Source organism: Tiliqua scincoides, chromosome 2 (genome assembly GCF_035046505.1).
Source record: "Tiliqua scincoides isolate rTilSci1 chromosome 2, rTilSci1.hap2, whole genome shotgun sequence".
NCBI classification, from domain to species: Eukaryota; Metazoa; Chordata; class Lepidosauria; order Squamata; family Scincidae; genus Tiliqua; species Tiliqua scincoides.
In genome coordinates this window covers 23,422,176-23,442,946 of record NC_089822.1, presented here as the reverse complement: position 1 = coordinate 23,442,946, position 20,771 = coordinate 23,422,176, and the positions used below count along the sequence as shown (strand labels likewise).

General features: G+C 40.6%; 1 protein-coding gene across 1 annotated transcript in view; it reads right to left on the bottom strand.

Moving 5' to 3' along the window:
- Positions 1–1,356: 1,356 nt before the first annotated feature.
- The window catches only part of GPBP1 (GC-rich promoter binding protein 1), a 34,249-nt gene continuing 14,834 nt past the window's right edge, over positions 1,357–20,771 (bottom strand). The window contains exons 4-13 of the mRNA XM_066617817.1: positions 15,175–15,294; positions 12,468–12,591; positions 11,086–11,309; positions 10,903–10,969; positions 8,953–9,137; positions 8,559–8,696; positions 8,225–8,386; positions 5,698–5,885; positions 4,334–4,436; positions 1,357–2,248 (exon numbers count right to left, since the gene is read on the bottom strand). Of these exons, the coding sequence (XP_066473914.1) occupies positions 2,090–2,248; positions 4,334–4,436; positions 5,698–5,885; positions 8,225–8,386; positions 8,559–8,696; positions 8,953–9,137; positions 10,903–10,969; positions 11,086–11,309; positions 12,468–12,591; positions 15,175–15,237 (1,413 nt within the window). The 5' untranslated portion in view covers positions 15,238–15,294 and the 3' untranslated portion in view covers positions 1,357–2,089. The remainder of the gene's footprint in view (positions 2,249–4,333; positions 4,437–5,697; positions 5,886–8,224; positions 8,387–8,558; positions 8,697–8,952; positions 9,138–10,902; positions 10,970–11,085; positions 11,310–12,467; positions 12,592–15,174; positions 15,295–20,771) is intronic.

Genomic DNA, 20,771 nt, shown 5'->3' with positions numbered 1-20,771 from the left:
TCTTTAGCTCCAAGACACTATCTCCAGTTCAAAATAAATTTGTTAGAACTTCAGGTATATTGGCAACTAGTTAGAACTGAGTAAGGGCTTGAAAGTTAAATTCCATTTTACACTTTTTAAAAAGCTTGATACTTAGTCTGACACTCCAAAAGGAAATATAAATTAAATAGTTCTAATGATCAGAAGCAACATCTTTAAAAATTGGTCAAGCTTCATAGGACATAAGCAAGTCGCAGCCCAATCCAAGCCTTGACGTGCCAGCACAGAACCCCCTGCACTGACTCCTGAACGCTACAAACATGCTGTAAAGCATGTTCACACCAACTTGGGAGCAGGCTGCGCTGGCACAGAGACATGTGCCAGCCTGCCACCACCAGATCCCATCCCTGTGCTGGCTAAGCATGGTAAGGTTTGTGGCAGGTGACACAGGGGATGGAAGAGGGTGGTGGGACAGTGTTCCAAGATGGGGAGGGGGGTGCTCCTGGGCGGCTGGAAGGCAGAAAGGGAGAAGGATCCAGCACTGGAAGAGGGGTAGGTTGGCAGCAACGCGTATCATCCTAACCCCCATTTTTGGCTTGGACAGCTTGGATTTGCACCAGCTAAATAGCTGGCACAGATCCAAGTAGCCCTATAAGGCAGCCTGGGACTCAACATGGGATAAGGAAAAAGATATTCCCTTATGCCAACCTGCGTTGGATAAAGTGCAGGCCATGTGGCCTGGCTGTACCAGCACAGGTTAGGATTGTGCTGTCAAGTCTTTTGATTGCTACAGTGCATTCTAAAAAACAATTCTTACATCCTTCTCTAGGTGTCTATATCTTTCTGTCTCTACAGCAACATTCTGCAATTTGTCTTTCTAAGCACTTCAAAAATATTTTAGCTATTAAACTATGTAAGATTTAAGATGCATCCACAAATTAAACCTGCTTCTAGTTTAAGTCAGCAATAGAGGGCAAAGTAGCTAATGGGGACTGTTAGCAGGACACAGCTTGGGATGGGATAGGACTCCACAACAACTTTTATTTTATGCTGGATGTAAAACAGTTTTGTCTGGAAAAACCTAGGATGATGGGGAATGCAAAACTCTTCTATCAATGTGGACAATGAATATGTGAAGAGTAAAATGAATAGTATTTTGTATTCAGAACCACAAGAACAAACCTACTTTTGTAGTAGCAAAAAAAGGCAGTCAATCAAATCAGAATTGTAAAGACAGCAAACATGGGACAATTAAAGAACTATAAGACACGCATAAATATCTTCAGTGCTTTGTTCCAGTGTAATACGCTCCCAAGATATTTTATTTTGCATATGCTGAATGGGTCCGGTCAGTGAAATAAGCTTTCTGCATCTGAATAATTTATCAAAATAATGTTTATTTTTCCCCCCACAAGAATCCACGCCCACTGTAAGGATCCAGATTCCTGGGTCTTGCAGCATCCAAATAAAGCTTTTGATTTACACCATTTCTGTGAAGTTTTGGAATTGAAGCAAGTCTTTTTCCATAATTACTGTAGTACAAACTGCTAAAGAATTACTGGTATGTTTCAAGAAGTGGAACAATTACAACAGTTCAGAAATTGATGTTTTAGTGCACTTTTGTCATTTTTAGCCAACATGCTACACTGTCTATTGTCTGTGCACAAAGTGAACACTGGAGATTTCCACTGAAAAAGAAATCTGTCTCGATCAGCAACACACTGTGTGAAACTGCTCTTTCCCCCTTAGACCTGCTCAGTTTTAAGACAAAAACGTTGCCAAACATTACATAATCTTCTTTATTATTAACTGAGAAAGTCTCATTCTCTTACATTGTCACATTGCTCATCAGAGAAATGCTGCAGTGATGAAGAAAGTCAGTGTTGGGGAAAAGTCCTCATTTCTACAACATCCATTTACAAAGAAATTAGTCATGTTCAACACAGCTCATCAACACAACATTCTTAGGTTCCTTCATGAGGAGTCCCAAAAATCCTTCCTTTAATGGGGCATCTCACTACATAAAATTATAGTTCTCCCCTCTTTTGAATAATTCACTCTCAAACTTCATGAGATGCAAGATAAAACTCCACAAGTTTTCAGGCAATCCTCACACATCATCATCATCTGATGTGTCGCTGCTGCTCGTCTCTGTGTCTTCGTTCTCAATTGTTGGTTTGAAAGTGCTGTTTTTCCAGGGACTGAACTTGAAGTCACACATGAGGCCATTTTTCAGAATACCATTTTTTCTAAGGCCATTCTTCTGTAACTGAAAGAAAAACCAAATAAACTTAGCAGCTTGAAAGCAACACAACTGACAAGATCCAATTTCTGGTTTTCTATAAGGCATTTTTTCATAATGTGTAAGAATGTATGCCCACAGGATGTGTTGAACTGTATCTTGGTAAGATCCATCAAAAGCAAGAGAAGTCTATTCTTCTAAGATGTATGTCAAGAGCTGTGCGATCAATTCACCCATTTGTCCCTCCATCCTCCTACACTGTTGTCAGTTACTTTCTAACACAGGTCCACAGAGTAGACTCATGGCCCAATCCTAAACAGCGCACGCTGGCTTACCACTGGTGTGCACTGTCAACAAATGTGCCGTAAAGCACATCTGGGAGACCCTAGTGCCAGCGGAGCACCAGTGCTAGCTCAGTGCCAGTGGATCACCAGGGCTCCACCACTCAGCGGTCGCACAGACTGCTGAGTGGCAGAGAGGAAGGTGAGGGTGTGGGGGAGGTGGGGAGGAGGCATTCTAGGGTGGGGGAGGGAGGAGGACGGGACCAGTGGAGCTCTGCTCCGCCAGATCCCGAGTCTCCATGTTGGGTCTGCAGCCCAACATGGAGGCTCTTAATTCTACAGCAACCTGTAGAATCAAATAGCAGGGGTACTTGCCCTACATGGGGGAAAGGAACAAAAGTCCCCTTCTCCCAAGATGCCGCCAGCACTGCCTAGTTAGTTCTCAGGATGCCACAGCAGCCATTTTCGCCACCATGACAGCCCCATACTCCAGGCAGCATAGGATTGGGCTGCCTAGCTATAATCCTATGCATGTTTACTTGCGAGTAAGTCCCACTGAACTCTTTCCACTTAAGTCACCACTTTGAGCATAGGAATAGTGATAAATACTACATAAAAATAGTATATATACTTTTTTAGATAAGTAGCTCAATGAGAATTACTCCCAAGTAGACATGCCTAGGATTTGCACTCAGTAAATTCCAAGCATTATACAATTTTTTTTAAAAAATGGATGCAAATCCCTCTTTCTCCTAAGTACCCCAAGCTGGGAGTAAAATGTTCATGTAACAAGACTTATTAAATATTTGTCTATAGCAGGGGTGCCCAAACCCCGGCCCTGAGGCCACTTGTGGCCCTTGAGGCCTCTCAAGCGGCCCTCAGGGAGCCCCCAGTCTCTAGTGAGCCTCTGGCCCTCCAGAGATTTGTTGGAGCCCACACTGGCCCAATGCAACTGCTCTCAGCGTGAGGGCGACTGTTTGACCTCTTGCGTAAGCTGTGGGATGAGGGCTCCCTCCAATGCTTGTTGTTTCATGACTGTGATGCAGTAGCGGCAGCAAAGGAAAGGCCAGCCTTGCTTTGTGCAAGGCCTTTTATAGGCCTTGAGCTATTGCAAGACCTTCATTCATTCATATAAGTTCATCTTTAATATATTCATTTATGTAAACTTATGTAAATGTATTCAAATTTTAAATGTAAATTAATTCTTCCCCCCCCCGGGCCCCCAACACAGTGTCAGAGAGACGATGTGGCCCTCCTGCCAAAAACTTTGGACACCCGTGGTCTATAGTCTGAATAATGCAATAAGATGTTGCCACTCCCACCATAATCAGCCACTCTAGCAACAAAAGGGCCATATATGGAGTCTTCATGAGATACTAGCTATTCCCATCCTAAAGAACTGCAGAACAGGGTAAGGCTATGGAAGTTGTATACACCTGTCTCTCTCAAGTGCAATCCCAGACGAAGACAGACATTTGGAATAGCTCTATGATAGGTAGAAAGGAGGATTGATGAGAAGGAAGTTGTGGGAAAGGGAGGAATGGCAAGCAGAATAGGGACCTCCATCTATCCAGAACAGCTGACTGAAAAGCTCAATTGTTTAAACCTGAATTCTAGGACCATGCACATACAAGGTTTGCAACCACTTTATTTAGAAAACTAGTAGATTCAGTTGTCATTGTTTTCTGAAGCACTAGAACCAAAGAGATTTCACAAAAAACTGGAGTTTCATTTCCAAATATCACAAACAAGGAAGATATGCACCCACTACTTTACTCAGATGCTCTGTTTGGGTCACACAAAGCAATAATTAGTCTAATTAGTCTCTCACCTGTTCACTAATGACCTGAAATTCCCTCATTTCATCTTCTGTTAGTGGAGCACAGGTCTCATCATTTTCACTGTCTTCCTGCCAACCCATCTCTTTTAACAATCTGAAAAAGGACAATGCATTATATGATTTGAGTACCAGTAAATGAATGTCCAGCAGCAACTAACAGTCCCAAATTCAAGCCAAGAAGTTGTACTCTGCCCCCTGAATCTGCTATTTGCAATACACTACAGACGGTGGGTAGAAGTGGTACTTTGCAATGTATGCAAGTTTTCAAAAATTCTTAATACAATTTTACACAGTTCCTGAGAGTAAGCTCCACTGAACACAACAGGAGCTACTCCTGAGTAGACATGCCAACAGGTTGCATTGTATGTTAACAGGGATCTAAATAGAATGCCATTAAACTATGAACAGAAGGCATCAATTCCATTTAGGTTAATGAGCTTCTGCTATCAAAAGAGATTTTCCTGGATACTACTGCCCTTGTCAGCACTTGTAAGATTAGCATTAAAAAAAATGGAAGAATAAGACACTGAAGTGTGTAGAAGCCATAACTCCTCCAATCTGAAAGTCAAATGTTAACTTGACAATACATCAGCAGAACATCTGTTCAAGATGGACATTGAATTTGTGAACATTATAATTTTATCTATAGTTGTGTGTAGCATTTAATCATACTGTATTTAATCAAGTCAGTGTCAAAACTAGCTTTCAATATGCCATCAATGGACAGGTAGGGAATGCTGCCTCTACCACACAGATACTGAAGAGTCAGGAATCAGTCTGGTCATCTTAAGGTGGGTATCTGATGGGTGTGGACCCTCAGCCAGTGCTTCACTTGACCAACCTCAGACACTACTCCTATAAAGAAATGTTATTTTACAAGCAAACACTGAACATTTCTTTTCCATATGACCATAATGACAACTCTGTTCCATAAAAATAAAGCTAATTAGGATACATAATATAACAGATGTGAAATTTTGATAAAAAATCAATTTAACTCCTACTGGTAGATATACCCTGCTGACTGGGCAAAGATGCACTTTTTCAAGTAGTGTTCCACTTATATTTAGCAGGGAATGAGTAACTGTCCCTTTTCAACCCAGCACAGTGTCTTTTCTAATGGCTGTTGCTGGTGTTATTCTGTATGTGTGTCTGTGTCTGTGTGCCCTTTGGGACAAGGAGCCATTTAGTTACTTGATTCTCTGTAAACTGCTGTGTGAACTTTTCTGTTGAAAAGCAGTATATAAATATTCTTATCAACAAACAGCAACAACTGATACTAATCCTTATTTTAGTAAGGAAAAGTGTCAAAGTCCCCCAAAAGGTTAAAGCCACCTCTATTCAGCAATACATACCGATGCTCTGCTTCAAGAGAACTGGAAAGGACATCAGCCTGTGGAAATGTTGAAGACCGAATGATTTGTTGGGAAATCACTGCAGCATTTCTATTGTCTTGAGGAGTTTCATTTTCAAAGTTTCGATTTATGTCCCTCTCTTGGTGACCACCATTGCTGTTATGTAAATTAAATTCATCATCATCATCCTGTTAAAGAAGTTGACAAATTTGAGGATATTCCAAAAATGATTCACACTATTTTCTGACAAAATATAGCATAAACCTATATACTACACTCCTCAAAGAAGTTCTTAATTGTGAAAAGGTCACAAAATATTTGATGCCAATAAGAAGAAGAAGAAGAAAATATTCAAACCAGAAATATTCCTCCTGAATATAGTGTCTGAAATTAAAGATTTACAAAAGAAATATCTTATTGTACAGATAAATACAGTGGCAAGACTATTGTACGCACAATTATGGAAATCTGCAGATATTCCTAAAAGAGAAAAATTAATAGATAAGATTTATGAAATTGCAGAAATTGACTAACAGAAAGAATGAAAGATAAAGATTTAGATAAAGTAAGAAGATTCTGGAAGTCGTTTTATGATTGGATAGATAGTACTGAATAAATATTATAGACTGAGTAATTATTAAGTTTTTTAATGTAATATGCGATGACAATTTATATATGAGTTTACGCTTAGTTTCAATTTGATATATACATTTTGTTTTAAAATGCATTTGTGACCCAATGGCCAATATCCTGTTGCATTGATTAACCTATGTAACCCTATACCTAAGTTTATCCTACATTCCTACCCCGTATCTGTAATAAATAAATAAAATTTAAAATAATAATAATTTGAAATTAAATGGTAGGAACAAAATCACAGCCATAAACACCTGAGCAATTCCTGTGATTCAATATAGTGCAGGAATTATTGACTGGCCTCAAGCAGAATTAGATACATGGATAACCATATAAAAAGAGAAGAGCCAAGAGAAGAAAAAAGATACAGTTGCATACACATTTGACCAGTGTATCCATTATGCTAGACCAGCCATTTTCAGCCTTTCAGCTCACAGCACACTGTCAAGTCACTAAAATTGTCATGGCACACTCCCAGTTTTTTACTTACATTAAATTACTATATTACAATTAATTTTTAATTAACATAATTAATACAACTAAAGCATTACATGACAAAGGGCACAATCCTTACCAGGTCCACTCAGAAGTAAGTCCTATTTTGTTCAGTGGAGCTTACTCTCAGGAAAGTGTGGTTAGGATTGCAGCCAAAGACTTGGGGGAGGGGAAGGAATGTGCCTATGGAACTTACTTCTGAGTAGACATGCCTAGGATTGGGCTTATGGTTGCACTCTTTTTTCCTCAAATACATGAGCAGGCAATTGGCACTTCTCTCTCCTCCTCTCCCCCACCCACCACCTCCCACAGGGACATTCCCTCCTCATCTCATAATTGCAGTTAGCACCTCTCTTACTATCCCTCCCCTCACTGGTCCACACCTTCCAAAGGTCCAGAATCACTTGCCTCACATTCCCCCCCCCAATTGCCTGCTCCTGTATTTCAGAAAAAAGTGTGACTAGTAGACACTTTGCCCAATCCTAGGCATGTCTACTCAAAAGTAAGTCCCATTATAGTCAATGGGGCTTACTCCCAGGAAAGTGGGGCTAGGAGAGGAACTTGAGAGCCCAGCCCAGCTCAGGCATGTCTACTCAGAATTAAGTCCCACTACAGTCAATGGGGCTTACTCCCAAGAAAGTGTGGATAGGATTGTGGCCCAACACCCCTCCTTTGAAAGGCAAAGGCAAGAGAGAGAGGGTTGCTTTGGGGAACTGCAAGTAACTGTGGCAAGGAAAAGGGACTTTCGTGGACCCTCAGCCAGCCCATTCTTAGGCTGGTGGCCTCAGCAGACCTGACCTCAGCTTCCTACCTGCTTGCCTGCCCAGCTTCCTCCTTCTCACTCCACCCAGACCTCCTCCAGGTTTTTCTGGTTGCCCAATCAGCAGGCAGGGCAGACAAGGGACTTGATACCCAATCCTAGGCATGTCTACTCAAAAGTAAGCCCCATAATAGTCAATGGGGCTTACTCCTAGGTAAAGGGGGATGGGGTTGCAGCCTTCCTCTTGCTCACAGCAAGATATGCAAAGCAGCCACGTGAGGGTCAAAGCAGCTGCTTCTCCCGCCCATGGCTGCTGCCTGCCTCCTCTGGCTCCGCAACACACCTGAGGCTGCTGGACAAACGAAGTTTCTTTGACAACTGCTCTAGGAAAGAATGGTTATGTGTTGTCATAATTATAAAGTGGGATATAAAAAGGGGCCCCTATTTTTCAGTTTAAAATTGAAAATAAGCACACATCAAGAAGGGTTGCAGAACCAAGCCTCAGATCATTTGATTCAAGGATAGAAGAAAATTCATTCTATTTCCTCAATTTTGACAGATTATAAATCTGTCTTTATAATAAAATATACTGCAGGGCTTTGATGTAAATTCTAATGGAAATAAGTATACCAGTACCTTCTCTTGCCCAACACAATTCTCATCATGTTCTTCTTCTACTCGATCCCGTTTCAATGTCTTCAAGAATTCACTCTTCTTATCACTACGCATTCGCGTCAATTTGGTTAAGCGAGGCTGGCCAAGTTTATCAACTGGAGATGAAGAGTTTGACCGATTACACTAAGAGAAAGAAAATGCAAGGTATTGGTTATGGGGAAAACTTGAGGAAATGTTTGCTTCCATTCTTTCACATTCTCTAATCTCACAAGTTAATGGAGACATAGCTTGCCAAAATTAGAAGCCACCCACACCAAAACGTTATAGGGTAGTGAGGGCTTAAGTAGTGCAGTACCTCTTTCACTGAATTCTGTGATCCAACAGCCTTGGCAGCAGATTTGAAAGCACTAAAGTTTCCAATGCCATATGCAGACTCATGAGGAAATGGAAGCCCGAGTTTGTTTTCTTTAGTCTGGCTTTTCCACTGTGTAGACTAAAGAAGTCAAAATGGCAAAGAGATTAGTGTTAAACAAGTTAACAAAATTAACTTTTCAGACAAAAACTTGAACGTTATGTATATGGAGAAGGAGGAAGGGTAAGAGACATAAAATAAGACAAAAGAAATATGAACAGTTTACATGCTGCAGTTAATTTTTTGTACACAATGCTACATGTAACATAAATGAAAATAAATACTGCAGAGACGTAGTGCACAACCTGCTCAGAAAACACCACTACAAAAATCTTACCTTTGCTGATGGAATGACTGGTTTAGGGACTAGACCTTTATAGACACTTGTACCAGTTCCATTCTTAGCTGGCTGTGAATGAATGTTTCCCCCCACTGGGAATCCTGATATCTGTAAATCTTTTGTACTGCCTTTTTTAATGACCAGCATTCGAGGAGATCTAGATTTAGGATTCAGAGGATATTCTGCAGAGAAACAAATCACAACAACAAAATTCAATGCATAGATTGCAGCTTTTTCCCTAATAGTCAGGAGCAAACACTTAAGAGTGTCTGATAACAAGTACTATCAGCTCTCATGCTCTGCAGCACATTAGAGCATTTGTAGCTGAGTTTGTAAAGAACAAGACGAAAACTACCATCTGGTCCAATAATTTAACAGTGTGTGACTTTAATGAAACTGGACCACAACAGCATTTGCCTTTTAGAGTATACAATGATAGTGGCACTGTCACCATGTATGAACAAACGTAGCCACACATTCTTTTTCTGGTTGTCTTCCGTGCCCTACAGGTGAATCAAAAAATGTTAACTACATACTACGGTCAAATAACATTACAGTATTATGTTTTAGACCAGGGGTGTCCAAACTTTTTGACATGAGTGCCACATCATCTCTCTGACACTGTGTAGGGGACCAGGGAAAAAAAAGAATTTACATTTAAAATCTGAATAAATTTACATAAATGAATATATTAGAGATGGAACTTATATGAATAAATGAAGGTTTTGCAATAGCTTACGGCCTATAAAAGGTCTAGCACAAAGCAAGACCGGCCTCTCCTTCACTGCCGATGCTGCATGACTCATGTGAAACAGCAAGCAGTGGAGAGAGCCTTTGTCCCACAGCTCATGCGAAAAATCAAACTGTCACCCTCATGTTGAGAGAAGTTGCATTGGGCTAGCACGGGCTCCAGTAAGTATCAGGAGGGCCAGAGGCTCATTGGAGACTGGAGGCTCCTTAAGGGCCGGACTGGGAGTCCTCGAGGACCGTAAGTGGCCCCCGGGCCACGGTTTGGGCAACCCTGTTTTAGACTTAAGCAGAGCTAGGAAAACTGAAGAACTATTATTTGTCATACAGCCATGCTGAGAAATTATTGGATAAACAAGTTGAGGAAACATTGCATTTGACATACACAACCTCGACCCACCCATCTTTAATATTTATTTATTTATTTATTTAACCTTTATTGGCATAAACAATATCCACTGAATGGCAGCAATATAAACATAAAAACTTACAATAAACAAAGATAAAACAGCCAAGTCATTGTTCAGGATCACTATGTAGGGGAGTAGAAACCCATCTTTAATACTGGCATTTCTTTATCAACAATCTAAAGAAACTTGTGTATTGTTTTACATTGTGTTTTATTTTGATACTAATCAAAATAAAACAGAATGTAAAGCAGTACACAATTTAAGAACAAATTATTATGGACAATATATACATATGACAAAATAGAAGTACTAGCAACATACAATACAGTATATCATACTATATAGTACAATATACGGGTTGTGTATCACTTATCCGGACTGCTTGGGATGGGAAGGTAATTGGATTTTGGAAGAATTGCAGGAATACATATAATGAGAAATGCTTCCTCTTTTCGCAGTTTCCCATAGGGGTGTCTGTTGGCCTCTTTGACATTTTTCAACAACATCTGAACAGGTAGACACCACAGAGCAGAGAACAGAACTTACAGCCTATACCTGCACTGTATGCTGGAATGAGCACAAGTCCATGCTAGTCTTGTAGTGTCCACGCTACAGAAAGTTTTTTAAAAGTCTTGGACAAAAATGCCTGGATTTCAGATGTCTGGTTAAGGAATAAAGCACCTATACAGTAATATATAGTATGTTGTACAATATAGCCCATCAATGTTATTGCAATTTACAATAAAATGACATTCCAAAGCATTACTGTACTTAAGTTCAAAACTCTTACCCCAAACACCAGCAGCTAATGATTTATTCTGGTTTGGTTCTCTCTCATATTCAGGGTTCAAGGAGGGCTAGAAAAAGGGAGACAGTTTTAGAATCTATTGGAAAATATCTAGAACCTGAATTTTAGCTTCCCAGAGTGCTAGCTCTCTTCTGCATGTGCACAAATTTATTATGATTCACTTACAAAATCTTCAGCTTCGAATTGTTTGGGTTCTTCCTTATCTTCCTTCTTCAGCATCTCACATTCAGGCGTATTGTTTTCATGCAATCCTTGGCTTTTTCCGGAATGAAAGCTGCTGGTGCGAGCACGTGAACCTCCACCATGGTATCCCCCTCTGTGATTTGTGTTTTCAGTGCCATTTCTGCCTTGTGAACGCCAGCTATTTCTCTCTTTTCTTCCCAAATGCCCTTGAAATCAAAATTTTAAAAACAAAATTAGAACAAAAAGAACAAAATTTTAACCTGCAGAAAGATAAGAAAAATAAAATTGGTCTGGGCTAGACTCTGATAGGGCCGGTATGAACTGGTCAAGAAAATTAGGTTGAGTGATAGCAATTGGAAAGTAGGATGGCATATGTTCTTTCCTGCCATGTACAAATTTCTGTGGACACCATACATAGAGGGTTTAATTTTTAAAAAGCCTATGTTTTTTAGGGCAGGAGGTCTGGTCTAGAGGGTAGAGCCTCCATTTGCCTGAAGATTAACATCCACAAGGTCGCCAGTTCGAAGCCACCGGCACCGTGCGACCTTGAAGCAGCTGGCAAGCTGCAGCTGAGCTGTTCCATCTGCTCGGAGCGTGGGAGGATGGAGGCCAGAATGTTACACCAGATCGGAGTGTAACAGCTTGAATGTGGTGGTTCTTGAAAGAGAGAACCTTCTTTCAATTTGTAAAAATCCCTGCGTGGATTTAATAAGCCTGCCTATGTAAACCGCCTTGAATAAAGTCTTGAATAAAGACCAAGAAAGGCGGTATATAAATACTGTATATTATTATTATTACTATTATTACTATTATTACTATTATATTATGTTATGTTCCCAAACTAAATTTAATTAAAGCCAGGGTTTAAGAGAGAGTTTAAGACTATACCAATTTTTATTTTCAACTGTGTTGGCAATGGTTAACATGTAATTAATACCAAAGCCAACAGGTGGTGAGAATTCATGCATGAGATAGAAGGGGTGAGAGTCCCTTGATCCACATCCTAAATAACTCCACTCTTCAGTTGTTGTGAGTGCCTAAGCAACCAGATGCATCGTGACAGGATATTAAAATTGTATTCAGTATTGTTCAGGAGCACAGAGCCACTAATATCTGAATTAGCAAAAGGCATATTTTCATTAACACTCCACTGTTTGTAGCATGACCAGGAAGAACGATCACCTGCTCTTTGCCTAAAGAGTAGCTCTGTGACTAATGAATATTTGAGTTTTCTGTATATCCAATGAAATATTCAGAATGCTTACACAGTACAATCATAGGGTCTACAAATTAGCAATATCAAAAGCAGACAAAATAAGCAAAGATAAATAGGCCAACACCTTATCCAGAGACTACACACAAACCTCCATTTGAACGGCCATTACTAGGGTCAAATCCATCAGAAGAATTATGCCGCCTACGGTTAACTTCATAACGATTCTCTGTCCATGACAAGCTTTCGGAATGCTTCTCAAAATTCAAGGATGACTGAAAGTGAACACAAATAATTAGATGAGGATGGCAGCAACTCTAGTGCAACTATCATCAAACCACCAAGTGTTAACGTGGAAGAAATGTTTGATATTATAAGCACCTTTCAAATTATTTCTAAATTTGGAATCAGACAGTTAAACATCCATAACCACCTTCAAATGATAAATTCTACCCTGAAGACAAACTGGGTTAAAGTCATTAAAGCTACAGAGAAATTCAGCAGTATTTAACAGATTTATGTCCCACCTTTTTCCGTCCAACCAGGAGCAGCCCAAGGAGGTGGACAGTATTTTCCCACCTATATCAGTAATAGTATCTGCTGTAAGGGTATCGATAATCTGCTCTTTTGACCTTTCCCCTCAGCACAGAAAGCAGGTGTGTAGAAGGGAAAGCTGTTGGGTTCTTTTGAGCTATTGCATCTCTCAGGTTTTACACCAGCAATTAGCATTTGTAAGCTAAACAAGACTCTGTTCTGCTTCTTGACAATTTCTTGACAATATGTGCGGTGGCAGTGAAGAAGGCCAATTCTATGCTTGGGATCATTAGAAAAGGTATTGAGAACAAAACTGCTAATATTATAATGCAGTTGTACAAATCGATGGTAAGGCCACACCTGGAGTATTGCGTCCAGTTCTGGTCACCACATCTCAAAAAGGATATAGTGGAAATGGAAAAAGTGCAAAAGAGAGCGACTAAGATGATTACTGGGCTGGGACACCTTCCTTATGAGGAAAGGCTACGGCGTTTGGGCCTCTTCAGCCAAGAAAAGAGGCGCCTGAGGGGGGGACACGATTGAGACATACAAAATTATGCATGGGAAGGTTAAAGTGGATAGAGAGATGCTCTTCACACTCACATAACACCAGAACCAGGGGACATCCACTAAAGTTGAGTGTTGGGAGAGTTAGGACAGAAAAAAAAAATTTCTTTACTCAGTGTGTGGTTGGTTTGTGGAACTCCTTGCCACAGGATGTGGTGAAAGCATCTGACCTGGATGCCTTTAAAAAGGGATTGGACAAGTTTCTGGAGGAAAAATCCATTACAGGTTACAAGCCATGACGGGTATGTGCAACCTCCTGATTTTAGAAATGGGCTATGTCAGAATGCCAGATGCAAGGGAGGGCACCAGGATGCAGGTCTCTTGTTGTCTTGTGTGCTCCCAGTGGGGCTGTTCTTATGTTCCTTTAGGCAACGTGTTGATCCTTAACCTGTTGAATCTGTTGGGGACTACCATGCCATAGTACACGTATTTAATGGTCCAATAGATGGTACTATTACAGGTTGAACTTAAGACACCTGAGAGGATGCCACTGGATACTCAATTACTGGTATTCTCCTCTGCTATGAGCATAGGTATATCAAATCAAGTTTCTGATCAAAACCGGTCAGTTTTAGTATATTTAGAAAGTTGAGCTATCTGTGGCTCTGTCTGAAGTTTTAAACCCCAATGCTAAGCACTCTCTCTTCTTTGCAGTACACCTTTTGTGGTTCTCAGGTATTGCTAAGCAGTGGCTACCTCAAAATATTGATAAATGCCTAGTACTACATTTAATACTATTTAGATAAAAGTTTCTGAAAATGTTTCAAAATGCAATTGTGCAGTCTGCATTTTCAGCACATGGTGGAGCTGGTGTTCTATCAAAGTTCCTGGATGTTGTAATCAAAATTAGTTTTGTTGATTTATGATTTTTCAATCCTTTCTACTCTGTTGTGAGATGCAAAACAATTGGATTAGAACAGAAGCAGGAAAGTATTGCTTGCTTACAGAATCAAGACAGCAGCTTTTTACTTCACAAATGCTCAAAGACCCCCACACACACAGACACAAGATTCACCCTCCAGTTGGAGTGTTTCAAATAGAACAAGACTGTGGCATTCCAGCTACATATGCATAGTTCTCACAATTGAAGTCATAGGGAAGCCAGGATGGTACAGTAATTCTGGGGTTGGACTTTAACCTGGAAGATTCAGGTTCAAATCCCTGCTCAGCCAGGAAGCTTCCTGAGTGACCTTGGGTCAGTCACTATCTCTCAGCCTCACAGGGTTGTTGCGAGAGAAGGAACCATGTACAGCACCTTGAGCTCCTCGAAGAAAGGGCAGTATAAAAAAGTGAAAAGTGGGCAGGAGGTCTGGTCTAGAAGGTAGAGCCTCCGTTAGCCCGAAGATAACATCAGAAGGTAGTCAGTTCGAGGACACCGAATGGGGCTGAGAATGGTGAGACCTTGACGCAGCTGACAAGCCCAGCTGAGTGATTCCACCTGCTCTTGGTGTGAGCAAGAAGCATCTTGGCTGCCCTCCATGTGAGAGATGGAGCTGCTTGTCAGCCTGCATGGGAGAACTGGAGGCCAGAAGTGAGACCAAACCAGGATGATCCATTCTGAAATGTTGCTGGTTCTTGAAAGAAAGAACCTCTATGATTGTAAAAAACCCCTTGAGGGATTTAGAAATGCCTGCCTATGTAAACCGCCTTGAATAAAGTCAGAGGAGTAATCAGATGATCAGAAAGGCGGTATATAAATACCGAGTTGTTGTTGTTGTTATTAAAAAATAAACGAAGGAAGCAAAAAGGAACCATACCTTTGATGATGATGGTGGAGTAGGAAAATTAAGCCAGGCTGGAGCAAAGTCATGCTGCGCCATTTAGGTTCGGTCTCTCCAAATCAGTGAAACAAGGCTTCAGCACCTCATGGCAAGTACCTGTCAGGTAAGTGACATGTATTCTTATGTAGAATATTTTGCTAAACTATCTCTTTTGTACATTTTGACCTCAACGGTTACACAAGGTAGCTTTCAAGCAAAAAGGAAAAACTACAATACAGTTAACACACAATACAGTAAACAGAGTAATCATGTGTTCTTCACCAAAATATCCAGGCAAACTGTTTAACTTGCCACCTGAAGAATAAAATAAATTGTGCCAAATTCCTTGAGAGGATGTTTCACAAAGTAGGTACTGCCAGAAAGGCCCTATCCCCAGATAGCAACTGCAAACACCTGAAGGCACAGAAACAACCAGAAGCCATTGGAAATCTGTTAACATTTTACTGTCTAAATATTCTGCTACGTAAAAAGCTCCACGAACTACTCCTGAGAAAAGCTGTTTCTAATATTCTTAATAAAAATTGAGATCTCCATTTTAACAATAATCTGAAATGTTTCCTACGTATTTCTGAGAAAGACAAAATCGTAGAACAAAATTTGAACAAGAATGTGAGGGTCTCATACAGATACAGCACTATTCATTTGTAACCAGAGGTTAGGATAAAAGCAACACGCAACATTTGAAATGAAAAATTGATAGAGATTTTAGAGGGTTAACTTATCTTCTCTAGTTAGAGAAAAATAACTGAAATTGGAGCCAAAGAGAATGACTGTTGTTCCCCTCAAAAATAGGATAGGAGGGTCATTATGTCAAAGTGACCTAAAGAGATAATGGTTGACAGAACATGTAGATCATAACTTTCCCAAAGGGAAGATTCCAGGATCTTGTATAACTAAAGATGTGGGCCAGGAATATTTTGAAATGCAGGGCAGAATGACCTCCTAATTAGAACTAGGACCATGCACCAAACCTGTCATAATAGGCCCAATAAGAAGGTGAAAGTGACATACAGTGTCACATGGGTAACCTGTTTATTCCACGTTATTTAATGTGATTTTCTGGGTGTGGTTCTTTGAGGAACAGGATGGGAAAGAAGAGTGAACATTTGTATCTAAACTGAATCAACTGGCTTGTATAATTCACTTACTGTGTAGAAATGAAGCCTCCAAACCCTTTTAAAAGGTCTGTGACTGTTTGGCATTGCGTCAGTAAAAGAATCTGAAAATCTTTCCAACAAAATCAAGCTGTGAATTCACCTCATTAGTTTTCATCTGATTTCCATTGCCCAAACAAAAACTTATTCCATCTCGCACTGTAAGTGAGAGAAAACTAAACTCTGATTAACTTTGGTTTCACTTCCAACACACATAGAGAACAGACTCATTTGTGAGCAAGGGAGGCTAGAAGTGTTTGTAATGCTACTACTTACTATCTTTAAGCCTGCACAAGTATTCCAACAAAAATAATTTCTACAAAAAGCTTTTAATTTGATTTAACATTTAAACCACATTAAATGTGTTTTACTGAATTCTTTTTCAGATCAAATATTTTAATTCAAATACTTCTGGCTATTAGGAAAACTTCAAATACTTATACAGATACAGCCTTGTTATACACGGATTTTTTATATATGGATTTGACTCAACACGAATGGCCCCTGCAAATGAGAAGGAATGTGCTGATCCCTGGAGAAGGGAAAAATGAACCCCTTTAAAATCACAGTTTAAAAAACTGCTTTTTACTGTTGCAGAGAGATAGTCATACAAGCTATTACAGGTATAAGCATCCACAGATTTTTCTATGTCAAAGCTGATGAGAAGGGCCCTTTAAATTAAAGGAAAACAGCTGTTTAATAATGCCAGAGACGGCAGCCAGCTGACAATCCATCAATCATTCTCTGCAGGCTTCACTCCTCCTTCCCCCTGAGCACATGAAAGAAGGCTAAATGGCAGCCATTATCACCTTCTCCATTCTTTCCCCCTTGCTGGGGCTCCTGGTGAAGGGAAAAATTGCTGCCTCCTAGTGAAGCCTAAGTGCCTGGAGAGAGACTGATGGCCTCTGTGTGCATTACAAAGGTCATCAAGGCTGTTTTTAAATCACCAGAGCAAACTTTGCTTTTTAAATTGATTTGCTATAGTGCGTTTTTTGCCATCCACACGAGTTCTTGGAATGGAAACCTTGCAAATAATGAGACTCAACTTGTACAGCATATAAAATTAACAGGGGGGGTTGCAAGTCAATTTTCAGGGGGTCACAGAGACCTTGGCATCACCATCTTGAAAAGCTGGGCACCACCTTCTTGGAAGCTTCTTTTGAAAAAAAATATCTGTCTTGAAAGGCAGAGCTTAAGAACATGGTTAGTGAAAACATGAGGCGGGAGAGAAAACACACCGAGAGCCTTAGTGTTAAGCAGTTGTTCTTGGAGTGACTAATCATTTTGTGGCAAGTATGCTTTCTTTACTATCCTTACGAAAGATATTGTTCTCCCTGCACTTACTGGGACCCCTTTGCAGGCTAGCTTTGCAAAATTCAGCAGTTGGGACGAGTGGAATTTCTGGCTAAGGAAGAAGTTTCCCTATTAAACTGCCTCTTCCTCAATGCTTCCGGTTGCAGGGGGGACTAGTTGTGCCTTTGCCTCATCACATGTGGTAGTCTCTCCCAGATCTCTCTCCAAGCGAGCATGCCACACCTTCCCTGTGCATGCCTAGATGAGTCTCTGCATGAGCGGAAAAGAAACAAATATTCCAAAGACTATGTAAAATTTGGCTATCACCTTGATCAGCAATGGCATAGAGAAGCCACAATGTGTTCTGTGCAATGCTGTTCTCAGTGCTGAATCAATGAAACCCTCAAAACTCGAACATAACTTAAAGACAAAACATTCAAAGAACATTTTAAAAAGATCTGGAGTTCTTTTGACTTCCAAAAAGTGTGATTTATTAAAAACAATGACTTCACTTCCTGCTTAATGTCATCACTTCAGCTGGTGCGCCAGCTGCGTCCGTACTTGGATCGTGCAGACCTGGCCACGGTGATCCATGCTACGGTGACATTGAGGTTAGATTATTGTAATGCGCTTTATGTGGGGCTGCCCCTGAAGACGGTTCAGAAACTGCAATTAGTGCAGAATGCGGCGGCCCGTGTGGTCACTGGAGCTAGGCCGTTTGACTCTGTCAGCCCGCTTCTCCGGGGGCTACATTGGCTGCCCATTCGTTTCCGGGCCCAATTCAAGGTGCTGGTTTTGACCTTTAAAGCCCTATACTGCTCTGGGCCAGGCTATCTTAGAGATCGCCTACTCCCGTACAATCCGGCTCATCCTCTCAGGTCATCAGAGAAGGCCTTTTTACAAGTGCCGCCACCTAAGGAGGTACGTGGGGCGGCAGCAAGAAATAGGGCCTTCTCAGTAGTGGCACCAACGTTATGGAACTCCCTTCCCCTTGACTTGAGAATGGCTCCCTCTCTTGAGACTTTTCGGCGAGGCCTGAAGACCTTGCTGTTTAACCAAGCCTTCTGAGTTCATGGCCTTTTTAACATCTTTTATAGATCTTTTAGTTGCTTTTTTACAGGCCTGATTCCTCCAAGAACTGCTGTTTTATGCTCTTTTATTCTGACTTTTATCTGACTACTGTTTTTATGGGTTCTGCTAATGTGTTTTTTAATATGTTTTTATCTGTTTGTGAAATTTGTTTTAATCTGTTTTATATGTTGTTAGCCGCCCTGGGTCCCTTTGGGGAGAAGGCCGGGATAGAAATAAAGTTTTATTATTATTATTATTAAGTAAAAATGTACTGAAATTCATGGACATATTTTTTAATTGAGTCTTCTCTACAGGGTTCACAAATATGGTCTCCATGATGACTGCATCTTCCTTCCCTACCCTGATTGTTCCTGATCCTGTAACTATGCTGGTCACACAAATCTTTAATACAGCACGTTGCATACCGCTGTTCATATCACTGACACATGCTGCATTGTACTATACATAGAAAATAGCTTTTAATGCTCATAATCAACAATATAAAACAATAAAAAGGAGATAGCTTTCACCATGCCCAGTGAATGGTCTAGGCACACAATGCGTTCTACTACTGGAACCATATACTGAGCTTCTCAAGAGGTAGACAGGATATAAACATGATTTAATTAAGATCAAACAGCCACTTATGCAAGGTAGTCCTATATTTATGCATTCCCCAAAGACTCATTTCAACTGCCCTCATAAAAGGAACTGATCTCTATGGCCACATTTATTCCACCCTGGACACAGAAAAAGGTCCACATCCTCCTCTATAAGAACGACAAAAAGCTACTATTTCACAGTTTATTAGGATTAAGGATTTCAGTGATACTTCAGTGATTGAAATGATGCTGTGTTGGTTTGTCAAAATTCTTTCCTCCCCAAATAAAATTAGTAACCCGTTAACCTGTATGCTATAGAAAGGAAAACAGGCTGAAGTCAAAATTCTAAACCCATTAACACCTGCAAGTTCTACAGGTGAAAAGGTGGACTAGAAAGAATGCAATCTGAAAAACTTCTGAATAACCTGATATGACTGACAGAGCACTGAGTCTCACTGCAAAAACTTTCTAGTCACTGCTGTAAAGATACATTTTAAAATGCTACCACAAACACACTAAAAAGGTAAGGGATGGTGGAAAATCAAGGCACACAAGCTTACTTTTTTCAGTTCTGCACAAATATAGCAGTGATTTTCAGACATCCATGGATATTAACAAGATGGTACCAATTCCAAATACAGTGGTGCCTCGCATAACGAAATTAATCCGCAAGTCCTTTCGTTATGCGAGTTTTTCGTTTTGCGAAGCGCGTTTTCCCATAGGAATGCATTGAAATTTAATTAATGCATTCCTATGGGCAAGAAAAGTCAGAACAAAGTCAAATTTGGTTTACAAAGTGTTTATTAAGTGCTCTTTAAAGGCATACATACTGTACAGAGGATTTCAAAAACGGGGGGGGGATGCTGAGTGGGGAGCTTGAAGGCTGTAATCCTGTGCACACTTTCCTGGGAGTAAGCACAATGGGACTTCTGAGGAGACACACACAGGATTGTGCTCTAAGCTGGGGAGGACAGAGCAGCTGCACTCAATTGCTTGCTTTTGCCATGATCATGGGGGGAAACGTGAAGGAAATGGGGCAGTGAGAGGGTGAATGAGCAATGGGGGGATGCTGAGTGGGGAGTTTGAAGGCTGTAATCCTGTGCAAACTTTCCTGGGAGCAAGCACAATGGGACTTACTTACATAAAGATCCTCCCCTTACTAGGGTGAAGGGGATCATAAACTAACATGAAGATCCGCCCCTTACTAGGGTGAACAGGATCATAAACTGACATGAAGATCCGCCCCTTACTAGGGTGAACAGGATCATAAGCTGACATGAAGATCCGCCCCTTACTAGGGTGAACAGGATCATAAGCTAACATGAAGATCCGCCCCTTACTAGGGTGAAAGGGATCATAAGCTGACATGAAGATCCACCCCTTACTAGGGTGAAAGGGATCATAAACTGACATGAAGATCCGCCCCTTACTAGGGTGAATGGGATCATAAACT